Source organism: Pelecanus crispus, chromosome Z (genome assembly GCF_030463565.1).
Source record: "Pelecanus crispus isolate bPelCri1 chromosome Z, bPelCri1.pri, whole genome shotgun sequence".
In the NCBI taxonomy this organism is placed as follows: Eukaryota; Metazoa; Chordata; class Aves; order Pelecaniformes; family Pelecanidae; genus Pelecanus; species Pelecanus crispus.
The window spans coordinates 56,089,261-56,107,346 of record NC_134676.1 but is presented as its reverse complement, the minus strand read 5'-3'; the positions used below and the strand labels follow the sequence as shown (position 1 = coordinate 56,107,346).

The 18,086-nt window shown below is 41.5% G+C and overlaps 1 protein-coding gene across 4 annotated transcripts in view; it reads right to left on the bottom strand.

Moving 5' to 3' along the window:
• Positions 1–11,954, bottom strand: part of GAK (cyclin G associated kinase) — a 73,233-nt gene extending 61,279 nt beyond the window's left edge. For all 4 annotated transcript variants that reach the window (XM_075727075.1, XM_075727076.1, XM_075727077.1 and 1 more), the window contains exons 1-2: positions 11,813–11,954; positions 1,269–1,330 (exon numbers count right to left, since the gene is read on the bottom strand). In XM_075727075.1, the coding sequence (XP_075583190.1) occupies positions 1,269–1,330; positions 11,813–11,954 (204 nt within the window). The remainder of the gene's footprint in view (positions 1–1,268; positions 1,331–11,812) is intronic.
• Positions 11,955–18,086: the final 6,132 nt, after the last annotated feature.

Below are 18,086 nucleotides of genomic sequence, written 5' to 3'. Positions count from 1 at the left end.
AAATATAGCACCCAGTATTCCAGCTACCTATACTGTTCAGGATTAGTGATAACCAAGCAGTTGTAACCTTTGACACTCAAGGTAACTGCTCTGACACCTTTCTGTTGTATAAAACACTGAAGTCTCCCAGCTACAGCATTGTGCACTGACAAGGAAAGATTCAGCTTTTGCCTCAAATCTTTAGGAACTACCTTCAACCCACTCCAACCAAAACCTCCCCAAATTATGTAGCCCAACTTTTTCAATGGTATCTGAGTAATCAACAGCAAAACCAAGCATGACTATTTCCAGTGTCACTTGGATTTGGAGTCAACATTTGACTAGAATCAATCTGAGCATTTGCTACAAAAGTACTAGTTTTACAAAACAGAGGAAGTACAGTAATGGTTCACCTTTTATCTTATTTTAAATGGGGCTACTTCTAGATGACATTTTGAACACACATACTATATGGGTGTGGTCACATGTTTTATTACTGTAGGATGTGGTATGAAAAGGAAAAAGCCAGACCAAGTCATTACTGGTGGTATAATGCCATCTTACCTCTCCAACCTCTCATATTACTACCCTTTTCACTTTCTCTCCAAGATAGATGTCTTCGTACTGACACAGCCACAGAACATCCCTACTCCAAAAATGAAGCCATTTTGTGGTGAACACAAGTGACATGATCTTTTTTTTGCAGCAAAATATGGCAAAGTAAATTACTTTACTGTCCTTTCCACAACACTTCAGTTTTTCAGCTGCTACATGATTATTGTAAGGCTTCAGGAAAACAAGAATCCAGAGGAGTGTCTCTGAAAAGTGCCAAGCTGAATGTTTGATCAATGAGTCAAAGTGTGGAGCATTATTTTTAATATTGATGAAACTTACTCTGGAAGTACAAAGGTAGTCTAACCAGTAGGCTAAATCTGCTTCTCAGGAGTGAAACTATTCCTGTACCCTACTTCAGCTATCTAGGAAAGGTGGTTCTTACCCATGCAACAAAATACATGGGGCAGGGTCATGAATTTCTAGACCAAATGAAGACAAACAGCAGTAGTACCTAATAGAGCAACTCCCATCTTTGGCATCCAAGTATAAAGCGCTGGCTCCTAACAGGAATGACTGTTCTAAGACAGGTACAGTGTGCTACAAACACCACTTTATCATTCTGGATTTTTTCCAAATTACTTGTTCAGTGGCATACATCCAGAATTAACTGTCGTGCTAAAGCATCAAAGAACAAGACAGACCTTATAAACCATAGTGAAGTAAATTCATTTTACCTTTAAAGCATAATCTTTGCCACTTCCAAGATCTTGAGCTTCATAGACAAAAGCAAAACCACCTACAAGAAGAAGGCATATTAAGTCAGTTTGAAATTCAACATTCAGGTAAATCATTCTTTTTAGTCTACCAGAGCTAATACATGAATTTAGATGCTTTTCTGAATGTAAGAAGTATGCATATTTTTCAGTGGCTTGCCAAGAGTATGGGTAACCTACACACAAAAGCTAAAATATTCTCTTCCTTTTATACATGCCAGAACCACACTGACTTTATTGCTTTCCTGCATTTTGTTAGTCTGCATATACAGACTTCCTATGAAGCATTTTTTTTTTAATGCAGGTACTTATAAAACCAAGATTCAGTACAGCCAATATTACCTAATGATTTTAATCAAATCATTACACTGTTTTTACATTACACTGGTCTTACACTGTTAGGCTGCCTATAAAAATAGCAATAACCAAGGGAAATAAAATGTTAAATATACACCTCCTTACACTTTTAGGATAATTACCATGCTTCAAGCTTCATATTGAAAGCAGAAAGCGTTTACAACCACTGAAGCACACATTTCCAATAATGGTGATGGTCTTACTAAATTGCAGTTTGTCATTCCGTACTACAAGAACACTGTGCAAAGCAAAAAAGACTGAGAAAAAGTTACAGGTCTGCTAAGTTTCCTCAATTGCTAATTATGTTAATCTAATTGTATCAAAAGAACATATTTGTACAGTTCTACTCCATTTTAAAGATCCTCAAATCACTTCCATTTCTTCTGACAGTGTTGTCCTTGTGGTTACAAATATGCTCTCCGTCTATTGCAGAGTATCTCTAGTAGAGTAACAGCCAAAGTGACAAGCTTCAATGATTTGCCTTTCTACTCCTTTAATATAAATTCTGTTTTCATTGAACTACATAGCAATGTTCTCTCTAGCAATAATTTGGAGAATAAGCACAGAAGACATCAGTGAACTACAAAATTTTACTGGTCAAAAAGGCTAAGAGTTAACTAAACTAAACTAACTAAACTTATGTTTAGTTAACTAAACTAAACATAACTAAAGAATGAACCACCACAGACAAGAAACAAGTTGCCAAGGCACTTTTTTTTTTAAAAAGATGCAGGATCTGAATCAGTACAGTTACATTAGTACCCAATACCTTCTCTGTGGATAAGGAATATTAACATCAGGCTGAAGTGAACACAGTATTTGCTTTCTGCAATTCAATCAAATACTAAGCTTTTCAAGAAGTGCTCTCAGAAGTTTTATAAGGCAATTGACCATCACAGTATTCTCCAAGACTCCTGAATGGTACTGCCTGCACATCTTGTGACTTTGCCAGTAGAATCCACAACATGAAATGAATAAATGACAGGCCCCTGGATATTGCCTTTGTTTTTGGTATCTAAAGGGGTATTACACACAAAAACAGCAAAACCAAGATCCCAGCTGCAGGGAGAACAAGCAAAAGACAGTAACTAGTGCAACACAGAAGAGTTAAAGAATCAGTGAGAATACCAAAGATGACAGACAGCAAGGGCTGCAGTTCAGTCCCACCATACATTACTCATGCATGCACTGCACTTCTCCATTTACTTTGATTCATGCTGTAAAATCAGGTTCCGTACTTCCCACAATAGCAGTTCCTTTAGCTCTTCTAAAACTCCCAGCGCAAATGTTCTGATCAGCAATTGCCATCAGCATTTTGGGAACTGATGGGACAAAGGCTGGAGGCAGAATGAAGTCCACTCTTACCACCATCTTAAGAGCATTACCTGAAGACACTTTGCTCCTTTCTGAATGAGAACATATGCAAGAAAAACATGGTTCTGGACAGTGCTGACCAGTTGTGACTTCTGTTTCCAGACTTCATAGAGCTGGTAAAACAACCAAGATAATCTGCGAGTCATCCGTCCACTGAAGCTGGGTGCTGAGAAACCATGGGTTTTGACTGCTCTTCCCAACCAGTTCCGTATTCACACCCGGGGCATGGCCCAGGTTTCAGAGCCCACTGTCCCAGTGAGTTGCCCCTACATGAGTGTACACCCGTCACTGTAGCAGAGCTACTGCCTCTGTGTGTTTGTCCTACACAGATCCCACAGACCTTCTACACAGTGAAAGTACTGCTGGCTCTACAGAAGAAAGTCTTTACATTCATCTTGATAAATACTTCTTTGATTTTATTCTAATAACCCAGCAAGCTGCATCTTGAAAATACATGCTTCGATTACAAAATTAGGGGTTTGGGTCAGCACAAATTTCTAGCACACAAAATTACTGCACACTTAGTTTTCTGGAAGGTACTCAAGCAAAATAGTGACAGAAGCACCCCAGATTACAGAACAGTTATTCTGCAAGCTCAGCTCAGCTCTGTACACTGCCCAGGGTTCTACCAGGGCTGGAATGCGGCAAGCGTACCCTGCATTTCAAGCATACACCTTGCTAGTACTTCTATAAATACAAATGTCCATAGACCTACCGATACACATACACTCCAAAATATAATTATGCTTCATGCAAATGCATCAAATGCCCTCCTGGAAATTACAGAGGTGAAAGCACCTATGCATCAGAATTAACTCATCAAATCAATTCAATCTACTGTTTTCAAGCACATATCTGATTACCAACCAAGCTGATCCAAATTCTGAAGAAGGCCCCTAAAAGCATTGCTACCTTTCCAACTATTTCAACTGGTCTGATAAGCTTTCCTACAAGCTCTTCCTTGAAGAAACTCTTTTCTCCATGAATGCTTACAGCATAGACGAAGTCGCACATTATCACTAAGCTTAATCCTGTCACTGAGTACAAAGGAGTAAAAGGAGGAATTAGTTTACCTGACTAAAAAAAGATGATAGTAGGTCTTCAAAAAAAAAAAGATACATTTTAAATTTTCACAGAAGTGCTGAACATCACACAGTTGTGTGAGTTCTCCCAAAACTCTAGACATTCACAGTTGCCCTGAAATTTTCTGTCAGTTCACAAATAATCTTGAAATTCATGCCTAAAACTCAACCACATGTAGGAGAACTACACAAGTTCACTTCTTGGTGAAAAAGCCTGGGTTTTTTAACACTCAGAATCACAATATTACAACCACCTCAGAAAGGCTTCTGAAGTTTGAGTAATTTTTGCTGCGTTTAAAAGAATCACATTTCCAACCAAAAAAATTCATTTCAGTCCTCTTAATTGCTAGCTAGGAATCTAAAGAAATTTTATATGCAGCTTCATAACTACTTTAAAACATATGCTGGTTGTAAGTTTCAATACTCATTGAAAATTGTAAATGTTCATTTTGGACTACAAGTACAAGTGAACATGTTGAGCAATGCAAGCCATCTAAAAATTATAAATTCTTGTTACCAGAAGAAGTTAATACAAGCTCTGCTTTGTTTAAAGCACAGCTATTTGACTTTAAGTGAAGCATAACTCACCTTCTCTGGAAATCCAGTGAAATTTGCATACAAAGTGTCCAAACTAAGATTTTGCTGAGGTTAAATTTAAAGCTGGCCAGACTCAACTTGTGTATTAGCAAAATACTTGATTTAATTACTACATTTTCATAGCATGGGTTAACAAAAGGAAAAGTAATGAAGAGAGTCTTCTTTAAGGCCATTTCAATGGTGGCATGACTTACCAGATATCCTAGCAATAGTTATGCAGTAGGATCTCACAATTTATACAGAGGTATTAGAAAAGTAAGCTGAAGGGAGAAACTCCATCAATCCATCAAATAGTGATAGCTTGAAAGTACACAAGTAGCTTAAAAGATGCACTTTTACTTCAGCAATTATACCTTAAAATCAAGTACTGAAATGCTAAGCACCAAGTTAAGTTCATTAAACTTTTCGGAACTCCAAACAGAAGTATCATGCTTGGTTAAATTCCTATTTCATTGCACCCATTTCATAGAGAATTTCACTGCTATGGCTGCTAACCTCATCCTTTACAGCTATACCCCTGTCAAAACATCAGTTTTACGTTTCTCATTCTGTCATTTCATTGTTTCAACTGAACACAATTCAGTTCCATATAACACTGCTCGTTCCAAGTGGTGATCGGTTCACTACTACTGCAGCACTACAGCTGATACTAGTTTTAAATCTATGGATTTTCTGGGATACCAAAGGAGGTAAGTTGTGAAGGTACTTTTATTTTTTTTAAAACCATCTGTTATTGGTGAAAACAATTCTTTCACAAAAGGCAAAATTAGTCTTACTGCTTCATTATTAAAAGCAGTTTCATTTAGGGTTTGATGCTGTCTTCCTTGTAGAGCTCATCTATTAAAACAGTTCTAATATACCCTAAGTAAGGACAGCTTTACTGGCAAAACTTCTCCTTTACTCCAGGCCCCTAACCAATGTAGATTGCAATATAATGTGCAAAAATGAAAAAAAAAAAAACCAACCTGGTTTCACCTGTTCAACTACAACCACACCAAGGATTTCACAGTCAATACAGCCATGTCAGTCAAGGATCACACCCCTACATCAACATACCTGTATGAACAAACACCTGTAGAGAAGACCCAACTGAGGCAAATGAGGAAATGAAAGTTAAGAGTAGAAAGACTGCTTTGGTTTCTTTCCTAAGGGTGCAGAAAGAATGTAGTTTTATTTGGAGTGTTTTCACTTGTTATGTCCACTTATGTAAATATCTGTAGGTGGTTTTAAGTCACTTTTCTGAAGCTTTTTATACCAGCAAAATCATCTTAGCTTTTCCCCATACAGGTTACCAGTGTGTATATATGTATGCACCCATCCAAGCTCTTGCCCCAAGAGACAAGTTTTTCACTGCTGAAGCAGTTGCTGGCTGGGGCTAAACCACGACATAGTCTCATTTTCAGAACACAGCCCAAGATCCCAAAAATGGTCTCAGATTATTATTTTCTGCCACAGAAATTATGGCAGAAAAAAACTGGTTTTCTTTCTTTTCTGTAGACATAAACTTACACATAACTGGTTCACTATAGAGCACCACACCAAATCATGAAAATGGAGTAGCCAAAGTACAACAGCCAGTCCTGGAATCAGTCTCACCCCATAGCAGACCCAGAGAAACACACTAGAGCACAAGGTTTGCCAGCCTCCCCTTCCTGGCCCATATTGAGACCATCTGATGACGTCCTTTGCATTAGGAACTAACCCCACCTCATTTGCTTTAATAGTGAGCACTCCACACTCATCCTTATACCACCACAGCCCACAGGCATTGTTCCTGTTAGTACTTCATCACCCTCTTAAAGACTAGAAGACCATTTCTTTTCCAACCAAGAGATTTGCCTTCTCCCTCAAGTTAAACCTAGTCATCACGTAATATCAAATAAGTTCACTGCACTATAAATCAAATTGGGTTTAAAACTGTTCTTTTTTTTCTCCTGTCCCTGTTTTTCTCATTTTCACTGTTTTTTTCAGACAAACCATTTACAGTGAAATGACAGTTTTCCTACTTGTCAGTTAGTGAAGCATCAAAATAGGGACATCAACCACAATGTAAAACTGCTTGCTACTGTAATGCATTGTTTCATTACACACTTAATTAGTCATGAGAAAGGGATGGTGTGAATAACTTCCTGTTTATAACTACCCAATATGACTTATTCGCTCCCCTCCCAAATACTGACCAAATTTGTCTCCCTATCAATTTTGAGTTGCTCATGTTTCAATTACAACTTGACTGAAACACCATTATTCTAGCCTAGACTGTTACAGGGCATCTTACCTGAAAGCAGACAGACTCTCTTCCACCAGAGTACAAGCAACATCCTTACTCAAAACAGAAAGGATGCTCTATCACTGTTGCCAAGCACTCATAAGCACATTGTTTGAAGTCCAGTCATGCATTTGTGTCAACTGCAAAGTCCTAATAACAAGACAAAACTGCCTCAAAAATTAAGCATGGCTCAAACTCAAAGATCTGGACTTTTTTCCACAACCTTGAGAAGTGGAGAGGTAGAACACCTTGAAACTTTCAGAGCTCCCCTGCAAGCAGGAACTGCTATACCCAGGAAACACTGGCTTTAAAAAGACAGCAATGTTCTGCTTCATGTTGGAAAACTTCTCTACATCTACATTAAAGGTAACATGAACTGGAAAGCTGCTAGATCAGGGTGCTTCAGCTCTTGTTTAGAGACTGTCAACAGCAGTACTCAAGAAATAAATTAAAGTCTCACTTACTGGCAGTGGAGTATTTGTAGGGATATTGCATTATGCATTGAGTGGCAGTAGGAACTACTAGTGAAGTTGTCAACTGTTTTTTAACACACTAAAACCCCTTAAAAGCATTACCTAATCTAACCGAACATGTAACATAAAACTTGCATAAGATCCCTTTATCCTTTCAACCTTACAAGAGATTTAAAAGTATCAGGTTTTGTTCTCTATTTTACAGAAGGATCTCCAGAATAAAGGTTCTCTATTTTTATATATTCTATTTTCACTTTGTCAACAAGAGATATAAAATAATTTATGAACTGCTGTAACTGTTTCTGCTACTCCGTCAATGCAACAGCTAGCTGCTTTTACAAAAAAGGGTCAAGGAAAAATATGATATATTTAAAGATTGACTAATTTTTAAGCACATAAGCAGTTTTGTCAATATCTTATTTAGCTACCAAATTATCATCCTGCCTTTCATTTGTGCTCTAAAGGTAGCAATATTTCATTAAACATTCATTCAATACAGCAAAGAGGACTCTCTTCAGTTACCTAGCTACCAAAGCTATTCCAACAGTACAATTCACAATTCTCAAAAAATTCAACTTTCTTTGTCATTTTGGAACTTGACAGCGCATGTCATGGAACATGCTATTCTCATATCAGTTTACCCCCTCATTGGAGTAGCATTACTAGACAGAACTGAGGAACAAGTTCCTGTAATTCATTGACCATCTTTGGCACCGGCAGTCTCTCTCAACAAATACTGTGACAGTGAAGTGACCAGGTTCTATTCCTTCTACACTGTAGATGGAGATCAAGAAATTTCCCATATTTACTTGTCCATCATCTTTGTCACCATTAGCAGGTAAACAAACATAAGGTCTAGCAGAAGAGACACTTTGTCCAACACAGGCAAAAATGAAAGCCAGCAGGGTCTAGCATTTGAAAAACAAATTTGCAAGGTTGTCTGTGCAAATATGGCAGCTTTCAGGAGCAAGAAACAAGAAATTTCTGAAAACTACTGTTCAGCCTGCTGTGGCCACCTGCTCTCCCCACTCTCCCCCAAGGTCAGATCTGCAGGCTATGTCAATCATTGACTCAGTAAGGACCATCTCAGACCCTCAACCATCTGGTACAGACTGATACAGGAACATTGACATTCCTGAACAAAGGGGAAGTACACTCCAGGATGTCAACTGAAGAAGCAAAAAAGTCAGCATAAAAATGCACATGCCATTCACATGAACAGCAAGGGATGTGACAGAGACTACAGTTTAAGCCACCCTCAGCTAAACCTATAAAAACCAAACATGCTAGTAAGCATTTGGAGAACTCTTATAACATGGAGCTGGACAATGTGTACGCAGATGCCCATGTTGTGATGGAGACAAGTACAGAATACTCACAGCCATACAAGAGAATGCCCTCTGTCACAAAAGTGTGAGATAGTCACATTTACTAATAATTACTAGTTAGGTATGCAATCAGTGACTATTTTACTTAATTAGAACTGTGTGGCAGTCCGCACCTTAACTGTAGGACCCAAAAGAACCATGACACCTGCTGAAGCAAGCATCACATCAGGGGCAAGTAGGGATTAAATGTAAAGGCCCCAACCCATTTCCTCGAAAATTTCTTAACTGCAGCGAGCTACTGAAACATGCAAGTAGAAAATACAGGAGACCATGTTCTAGGAGCACTCAGTCCATCCTGTGACACACATAGTCTGTTCGTGCATTTGGAGGTAGTATCAGTGCTAGAGATCATCACCGCCCCGTCCCCACCCCGGGTTGCTCTCAGCTTCCTGCAGCAGCACAGCACGTTTGCAGTCAGCCTGGTCCTACCCCTAGCACAGCACCTCTGCAAAATGAACGGGGAAACATGTCCAAGTGAACTGTGCAGCTGATGTCTTGGCTTACAGCATGGCCAAACATGTATTTGCACCAACACAGACGGGCAGCACAGTACAGAGCTGGAAAGAGTTGCAGCGTGCAAGAACAACTGAGCTTGTGCTGCCATATGATATGACATGACACTAATCCATGGACTCTGTTCACATCAACTAAAAACAAAGCAGACTGCATGATCTTACAGAAAAAGCTATCTGTGCACTGGCGGATCACATGTAGTTCACCATGGATTTGAAATCTACATTCAGAAAGTAGCACTTGACTTTCTAGTAGGGAATTTGGCATGAAAGGACTCATTTAGAAGAAAAACAGATTCTGTATTTGTAAGCATGGAAGTGAATGCTTATAAGCCACAGTTATGCAAGCATGTATCAGAAGGTGTCAAACACAGGTCCACAGCTCAAAGATAAATTCAATTTTAGGAACAAAATAAGTTATATGCTAAAGGAAGAAACATTCTAAATTAAAGTCTGAAGACAGCAGGAGAGGCTGGGACTTTTATATTTATACTGAATATACCCAAAGGGCTGCTTTAGCCCAGCTATGTTAGTTTAGAAAGTCTTACTTTCTAGCAAAAGAGAACAGTTAGGCCCAATTTCAGTTAGTGAAATCCAGAGAAAACAACTTGAAATAAAATCATAATACTGAGACAAATGTGGAACACAAAGTGGTGGTTACAGATAAATTCTCAAGACCACTAGACATAAAGCATGTCCCCATTTGCTTTAAATCATGTAACCTGGCACACTTCCCCTGACATTTTAGAAAGCCTGTGTCAGATCCCAGGGAACATTAGGCTGCTGGTAAAGTAAAGCATGAAATACTTGTTTCAGAACCAAGAACTAAACAGCAAATACATCTCAAACATAGCTTTCTGCCCTTCCTTTCCTTTGCTGTTCTCTGCAAACTGCCATGGTCACTCCTGGCAGGAATGTCACAGTATCAGCAGCACCAGCCAGTTCATTTAGCATTCACCTTGCAGTCACATCATATTGAGTGCTTACATTTCACTCACAACTCTGAATGGATCTTTTGTAAAGAAGCTGCCAGTAAAGACTGAGGGCAGAATAGGACTTGACATTTAGTACTGTTTTAAATGCAGCTTACTACCTAAAAAACTGCCAGGTTTTGTCTGAGATCATACACCAAAAGTGCTCAGACATTAAAGTAACAACTTATGTGCCCTTAAGAATATAAAACAGTGATGATGACCAATGTCCTGTTGTTTTACACAAGCAAATTTTTGTAAGTTTAACTAAGTAGCTAATCTTGAAGAATCAAATTTTTCTTCCATCCTGATCACTAAGATTTCAACAAAAAAAAATACTCAGAAAAAAACCCAGTGAATCTATTTATAAAACCACTTAAATAGGAGACAATTACATGAAGCAACTACAGAAAATAACTTCAATAACGAAAAGGAGCTCTGAATAGAGCTTTGGGGTATTTAACCTAAATAACATCAACCACCTGTACAAAGTTAATGAATTATGTAACTGCATTAATATGGACAAATTCACATTTGAGTCTTCTGAGACAAGCTTTCAATATCTCTTCCATTTGAAGAAATAGAGTAATTCCTCTGACCACAAGCACTGTAAGATCCAAATTTCTGCTAATTTCTAAGTAATTTGCACACACCAAACATAGCACCTACTTTAAAACAGACTGGCAAGTGGTGTGCCAAGATGCCCACCCAAAAATGCACTGAAACCGAAAACCATCCAGGCATACCCCTGCTATACATTTAATTCCTGTACTCCAGCAAAGGCCATATAGAGAATGAGATCAGCCTCCTAACATCTGTGTTTAGAGTTAACGTATTTTCCTGCATTTCAGAGTTTTCCAAACAACCCAAAACCGCAGCGGCAAACTTGCCCCTTGGGGATAATATTATACATCGTAATTTTTTAAAAAACATATATGCCATCCGCTATTTCCACGAGGTGCTCGGTAGCTCACAAACTCCTCTGAGATCTGTGTTACGTGGTGAAAGTGTTCTAAACCATAACGCAAGTGAATTAGCGGCCGCTCAACACACTGCCTTCTCCAGGGGTGTTCCCAGGGCGGGCTAGCAGCAAGAGCAGTAAGTGTTGCTCCTGCACCCGGCCCTCGCCACTCGCCTGCCGTGGCACTTGCATTAAGGCGGAGCACCCGTGACCCCGAATTAGAGCAGAGGCAAGGAGGCAACAAGCCCTTCGGAGCGGCCGGCTGCCCGCGCAGCAGGAAGCGGCCGGCCCCGGCCCCGGTCCCGGCCGGCCCCGCCGCCCGCTCCCCCTCGCAAGGCCTCCCCGGCAGGGCGCGGCCTGCCGGGGCGGAAGCCCTCCCGGCCGAGAGAGGGGAGAGGGGGCAAGGGGAGCGGGAGCCCCGGGGCCCGCGGGGAAGCCCAGCCCAGCCCCGCCGCGGCGGGGTCCGCCCCGCCCCGCCGGCCCGGCCCCGGGCGCGGCCTGCCGCCGCCGCCCGCTCTCACCTTCCGCGATGACCCGCTTGATTCGCAGCTTCATGTCGCCCATCTCCACCGTCTGCCCCACGAAATCGTTCTGGTCGCGGCTGGCGGCCCCCAGGGAGCCGGGACCCGCCAGGAAGTCCAGTGCGGACTGGAAGAGCGACATGGCCCCGGCCGGCGCTGCCCGGCGGCCGGGCGGGGGTGGCGGCGGAGGCTGAGGGCAGGGGAGGGGAGCGCGGCGGCCCCGCCAAGCTACCGAGCGCAGCGGCAGGAGGCCGCCTCCTCGGCCGCCGTTCCCTCCGCTCCAGGCTGCTTCCGGGAGCGCTGCGTCATTTATGACCTCACGGTGCCACCTCCTCCCAGCCCGCCCCCCCCGCCCGCAGCCGCAGGCAGCCGGGGCGCCGGCCGGCCGGCCCCGCCCCCCGGAGAAGCCCCGCCCCCCGGGAAGCCCCGCCCCCGGCCGCCGCGGGGCGGGGCGGGTCTCGCCTTCCCGCCCGGCAGGGGGCGCTTGGCTCCGCCCCGCGGGCCACGGCGCTCGCTGCGGGCGGGGCGGCCGGGCCCGATCGCGCTGCGGGTCCCCGGCGCGGCCGGCGCAGGAGCCGCAGGGCCGGGGGCGGCTGCCCGGGCGCGGCCGGCTGCCCCTCGAGGCGCGGTGCGGTGGGAGCCGCCGCGGCCTGCGGGAGGCGCCGGGGGGGGGGGGGGTGGGGCGCGGCTGGGCCCTGCCCGGGGTAGGAGCACGGGCGGGGCGGGAGGGCGTCGTTCGCTGGGCTGCAGCTTTCCCGCCCCCGTTCAGACTGGGAGCTTGGCAGTGGCCAAGAGGTGACGTTCCTCGCGTCAGCGAGTCAGGCCTACGCAGGCGGGCGGCACGCGGGCCGCACATGCACGTACCCCCGGAGCATCGGCGTGGTCCTTTCCCTCCACCTGCCCTCGGGATCTTCCACCTCCTCCACTTTTCCCCACGACCCGACACGCCAACCCGCACCCTCCCCGCATCCCCGCTGCCGGCGCCCGAACGCGCAGGTGACGGCAGCGGTGCTGCCTTTTTGATGTGTCACAGTGCGGCGGGCACGCCAACGTTGGTCACAATCGCTGTAATCCACGGAGAGCGTTAGCCTGCGTGTTCAGGTGCAAGGCTGACTTCTCCGTGTGTTTGCACCGGCAGGTCACGCACCGGTGAGGCTTATCTGCTGCATAAGGCTGTGTGACCTGGGACAGCAGATCACTAAAAGCAAGGCTGTCTCAAAACCTTTTTTCTCAAAAAGAATGCTGCTAGCCAGGGCTCCTTCAAAAAGTTAAATCTCTGATATCACAGTCTGCTCCCTGCCAGCAGCTATCACTCTGAGATGATAATAAAATAAACATCCCCAAATTCTGTAAGATTTCAGGTGGCCATGCTTACTTTGTCCTGCACAGATCAGTAGTTAAATATTTTAAAGTTTTATTTCTCAGTCAACTTCCATAAACTAAGAATTTGCTGTTCTTCATGCTACTGTTTAAACTACAGGGGCATGGCATCTTGTGCTTCCCTCACTGTTCTGTAACACCTTACTAGTCAAGAAGTGTGGTCTTAAAGGCCAGTAGATTTGTACAGAGATACCATGGTTTTGTATCTCTTATATTTAAAAAAAAAAAAAAAAGTTTAAATTATCAAAATCAGATTATATGGAGAACTTCCTTCTACTGCTAACAGAGGTCAACTGCTATTTTTCTCTTTCAATTCCCCCTATAAGAAAACCACTTTTGCTACCGTAAATCATACCACCATTACCACTTTGAGAACAGCAGACTGTGCTCACAGCAGGAGCATCCTACCTTCAATCCCATTTTGGCTTCTGACTTTTCCAATTGTCTTTTTCAGGCAAAGGCTGGAATTATTTTTGAGGATTACAAACACTCTAGTTAGGCTTGCTACACCATACTGTTCTGCTCATTGTCTCTTGTCCTATCATTCACCTGCATAATTCTCTTCAAAGACTCATTCATACAAGACCACTGGAAAAGCAACAGGATCTTTTATACAGAACCACAGAAGCAATCCTTCTGTGTTTGAAGGGCTGGATTTTATGTTAGCAACTTTCGTATTCCCAAAAGGAGGACTCTGTTGCAGATGGAATAGGAGGCAACTAAAACTCATACTTCAGCTTAAACAAAGACTGAGGTTTCTGCTCTATCTTCAGTAACAGACTGGCACTCCAACTACTGCAGGTACGCTAGGAGAGCCTTGATGTAGATGCAGCTTTTCTGGCCAAAGAGTTTAAAAGAATGCCTGGGTAGTATTTTACTGACCTGTCTTTTTAAATATCCAGGACTATACTGGAGATGTCAAGCAGACCACTAAGTAAGATACGGTTTGAAATGTGTGCAGCTGTCTAGAAGGCTCTCCATTAGTGGAGCTGACCTTTTTATTTATTGCTGAGACAAAATTGTGGTAAAATGCTCCAGTTTTTAACAGTACTTGGCCAGAAAGAGCAATGTATTCTTCTTATTTATGCAGCTTGAGAGACCTACGGATCTCTTTGGAAGTTGTTAAAGGCAGTAAGGCTTATCCATTTTTACACTGGCATCATTCCTGATGGAATTTCCAGAGGAAAACAAGGTTGTGCCATCTGTTACTAATTTGCATCCCAGTTCTGACAGCCACACTGGACTGCTGCAGGATGGTTGAGCTCCTGATGAAAAAGCTCTGCCCTAGCCTTCCCGTTCTAACTCTCATCCAGTCCTCTTCCTTCTACAGCTTCTCCCAGAATGAGCCAAGAGTCATTCTGGCCAAAAATCTTGGGTGGGGAAGGTGGTAAAGAAGGGATTTCCTTTTGCATCCTAAGGTCAAGGCAGGGCAGAGCTATAAACTGGGGAATTATTAAATGAAAAGTTCATTTCTGTCTATTAGCATGTAGTAAAGATATGCACTTTCATTTCCATTCCAGTAATTGCTTTCAGCTCCTTAGGAATTAAATGAATAAAACAGTAATGAATTAGCATTCTATTTTGCATTTCTCTATATAGCATTTACTCGAAATATAGCTAGGAAAATGGCATATACGATAATGTCTGCATGGCTCTAGATAGGGTTTATTAGGTTCAGCACAGCTGAAAATCTATTTCAGAAGTACATCTTGGAAGGAAGATTAAATACATCTCCAAGGTTTGTACTTTTTAGTGCAGCTGCTCTTGTGATGTACTCTGAAAGCATGAATCACAAAGTTAATCCTGACACAAAGCAAACAGAACAGGTTTGACCTTTCTCAATTTAATGTCTTCATTTCGCATGCAGAAACCCTTCATCTCTTCTGAGACCAGAAAGATACGAAAGGTACTTTCAGAGCTGAGCTGGCACTTCTGTTTCATTCATTTTCTTCCCTAATTAGCTAGTCTAGGTTTGAGTGAACCTATACCCTTTTGAAAGATTTAGGTTTAATTCTGCCTCACACAATCCGGCAAGAATCATCAGCTTTTGGAAGTGCCTGTCCAAATTCACTTGCTGAAAAAATTGTTTTCTAGAACAGCCACTAATACCTCTACATGTTACAGTATATGGTATACCCAAGTAATTTTCTGCAATACAGATTTTTCATTCACATAGCATTTTTGTATTAGCTGAATATGCATACAGCCTGCTACTTTGGATGAAGTTGCAAAACACAATGCATAAACTATTGTGTTCTTCTTCTGATGTGTGATTACAATTCTTTTTCTTACACAGATTATGAGCCACTATATATATTTTGGGAGATTTTTATAATATATTGTAACTACATATTTCAAAGAAGAGCCTGTTCATTTGATACTAAAGTATCAAGTTTAATAAAGTAATAGTTGCAACATTTGGAAATAAAAAAGTATTTTGATTGATGCTTGTACGTAGGCTACATTATAATTCAGCTAAACTTCTAGCAATAACTGCCATCTTAATGCTTATGTCTGATTTGGGCACCCTTTTTTATTTTTGAGGTTCCAGTTTAAGTGATTCATTTCTCGAATCTTAATGGCAAAACATGCCAGTCATTTGAAAAAAATGACTTCACTGATTTTGTGGAGCAATAGTTTTGTCTCTGACTTCAGATTAGATGCTACAAATTTAGCAGAGGCAGCTTTTCTCTCCTTGCTTGCTTCAAACAAGACATATGTCTTTCGCTGTTCTTAAGGAAAATTTTATGTAAGGCAAATTAGCTACCCTATGTAAGTAGAATTAATTCACTAGTTATTAGAAAACTTGCTAAAATTTGTAGACAGGATCTCTGGAGATTGGATGTATACTGTACCTGTTCCAATCTGTGGTTAGGGATTTCTTCTGCAGCTGGTGGTGCTCCTGGCTGCTTTGAAACATCAACAACAAGGGGAAAGAAAGGTTTGTGCTCTGGAGACAGAGACTATCCAACTCCTTGAAGAAAAGGTCTGTAACTTTGATCTCAAGTATATTTATAGGAAGCCAGAGAGCAAGGTGAAAGAAGTGTTGCAGAAATGTGTTCTTATTGTCTGAAACACACTGAGGTCCAATTTGCCTCCTGTAAGCTCCAGCTGTCGAACAGCTCAAAAGCTCTGCTTTTTTTTTATGATGAACAGCGATTAAGAGACACGTCCATTGAACAAATCATTTCCTCATTAAATTTAACAATAGACTTTTTCTCTATCAAAATGATCCTCTCCTGTGACAAGCAAAGCATCACAGCTTCTTACCAAAGCACTGTTCAACTTTGGAAAGGTGAATAATCACGACAGTAAAATGGATACTAGCTGTAATTGAGTAATTGAGACAGCTGTAAAATTGAGACTATATTCCCATTTACTGAAATCTCTTTCAAAAGGTCATTATGGTCAGTTTACTGTACAGTGATCTCTGCAATCCCTTGCCATTTAAACACTGTATCACTGTATTACTGAAAGTGGAAGTTATTCTGACATTTCAAAATTTTTAGCAAGCTGTATTACTATTTCCTCAACAATACCAATTTGACCAAATTTTAATAAAGGTTAATGACATGTTTTATGCCTACATGGCCATATGCATATTTAACTGTATTAGTTTCAGGCAAAGACAGGGTCCAGGGTCCTGTGAGGAAAACTTGTCATTAGATAAAAAACTGAAAAAAAGCACACAAAAGGATTGCAGCTTTTATTCCAGGAATGAACTTGGTTTTCTTATGGAAGAAAAAAAAGCTTTTTTTGTAGGTCACAAGACTGACTGCAGCATGACTGTGCTAGACCGGGTTAACTGTACCAGGCCGGGTAAGGTTTAGGTACAGCTGTGCAATGACCTCACTTCAGCTCTAGTCTATCAAAAGAGCAGTGGATCGATCAATCAGTTTTTATGTGAAAGGAAGCAGCTTTTTAAAACTTGCTTGAGACTGACGTTATATTCAACTGCTTGCATTTGATTAGACGTACTGCTGAAGCCTATATTTTTCTTTTATTGGGGATAGGGTAGTCATATTGCTTAATTGTCTACTAAAATTCCCTGGTATTAAGTAAGAGCAGTTACAGCATTCCAACATTCTGTCTTAGTTCATAATTTGATCATAAATCTGCTTGCCAGAATTGCTACTTTCTGTATACAAGCCTTTTCATCCTCTCTAGTCCTTGAAGGGAAGCTAAATGATTTTGAATTCTGTTTCCATTTTGTGCTTTCAGACAGAGAAGTCAAAAGAAGGTAATGTGTTTTTTACAAATTTTTTTTTACATTTCAGAAGTGGCCAAATGAAACTTAATTCAGACTATACAGCCAATTCCAATTCATGCAGACATGGAAAATTTCAGTTTGAGAAAGAGTAACTATAAATGAGTAAAAGAATTACAACATAGGAGTTCCTCAGTTTTCACAGATACATCTACAAAACTATAATGTTAAAAGCAAACAGATAACACTACCGCATAGCTAAGTATATTTAGGGTTACAATGAACAATGTTCCAAAACGGGTGTTTTTACTGATTTCCTTGGCCTAGAAGGACGATAACTAAAGCTGTAGTTGTGGAAGTCCTGGCCCAAAGAATTATGGCAGTTTGTGCTATTACTGCTTTCCTCTCACAGGAAGCTATTGGAAGTTACCTCACCAACTTCATCCACTTCAATACAAAGTTAACTGCGTAAGCAGTAGTGGGCTTCCCTGGCAGAACCGGAATGACTTCAACTTCCACAACCGTCTGTGCACTTAATATCTGACTGCAGCCAAAGGCCTAAATTGTTCACACGTTACCAAAGAGAAAGGAGAAGAGTAAGTTAGAGCAACGTGCATTTAAAGTGTAAGGTCACTATGAAAGTTAGAAATTAAATACAAATAATTTTCAGTAAATCTATTAACTACA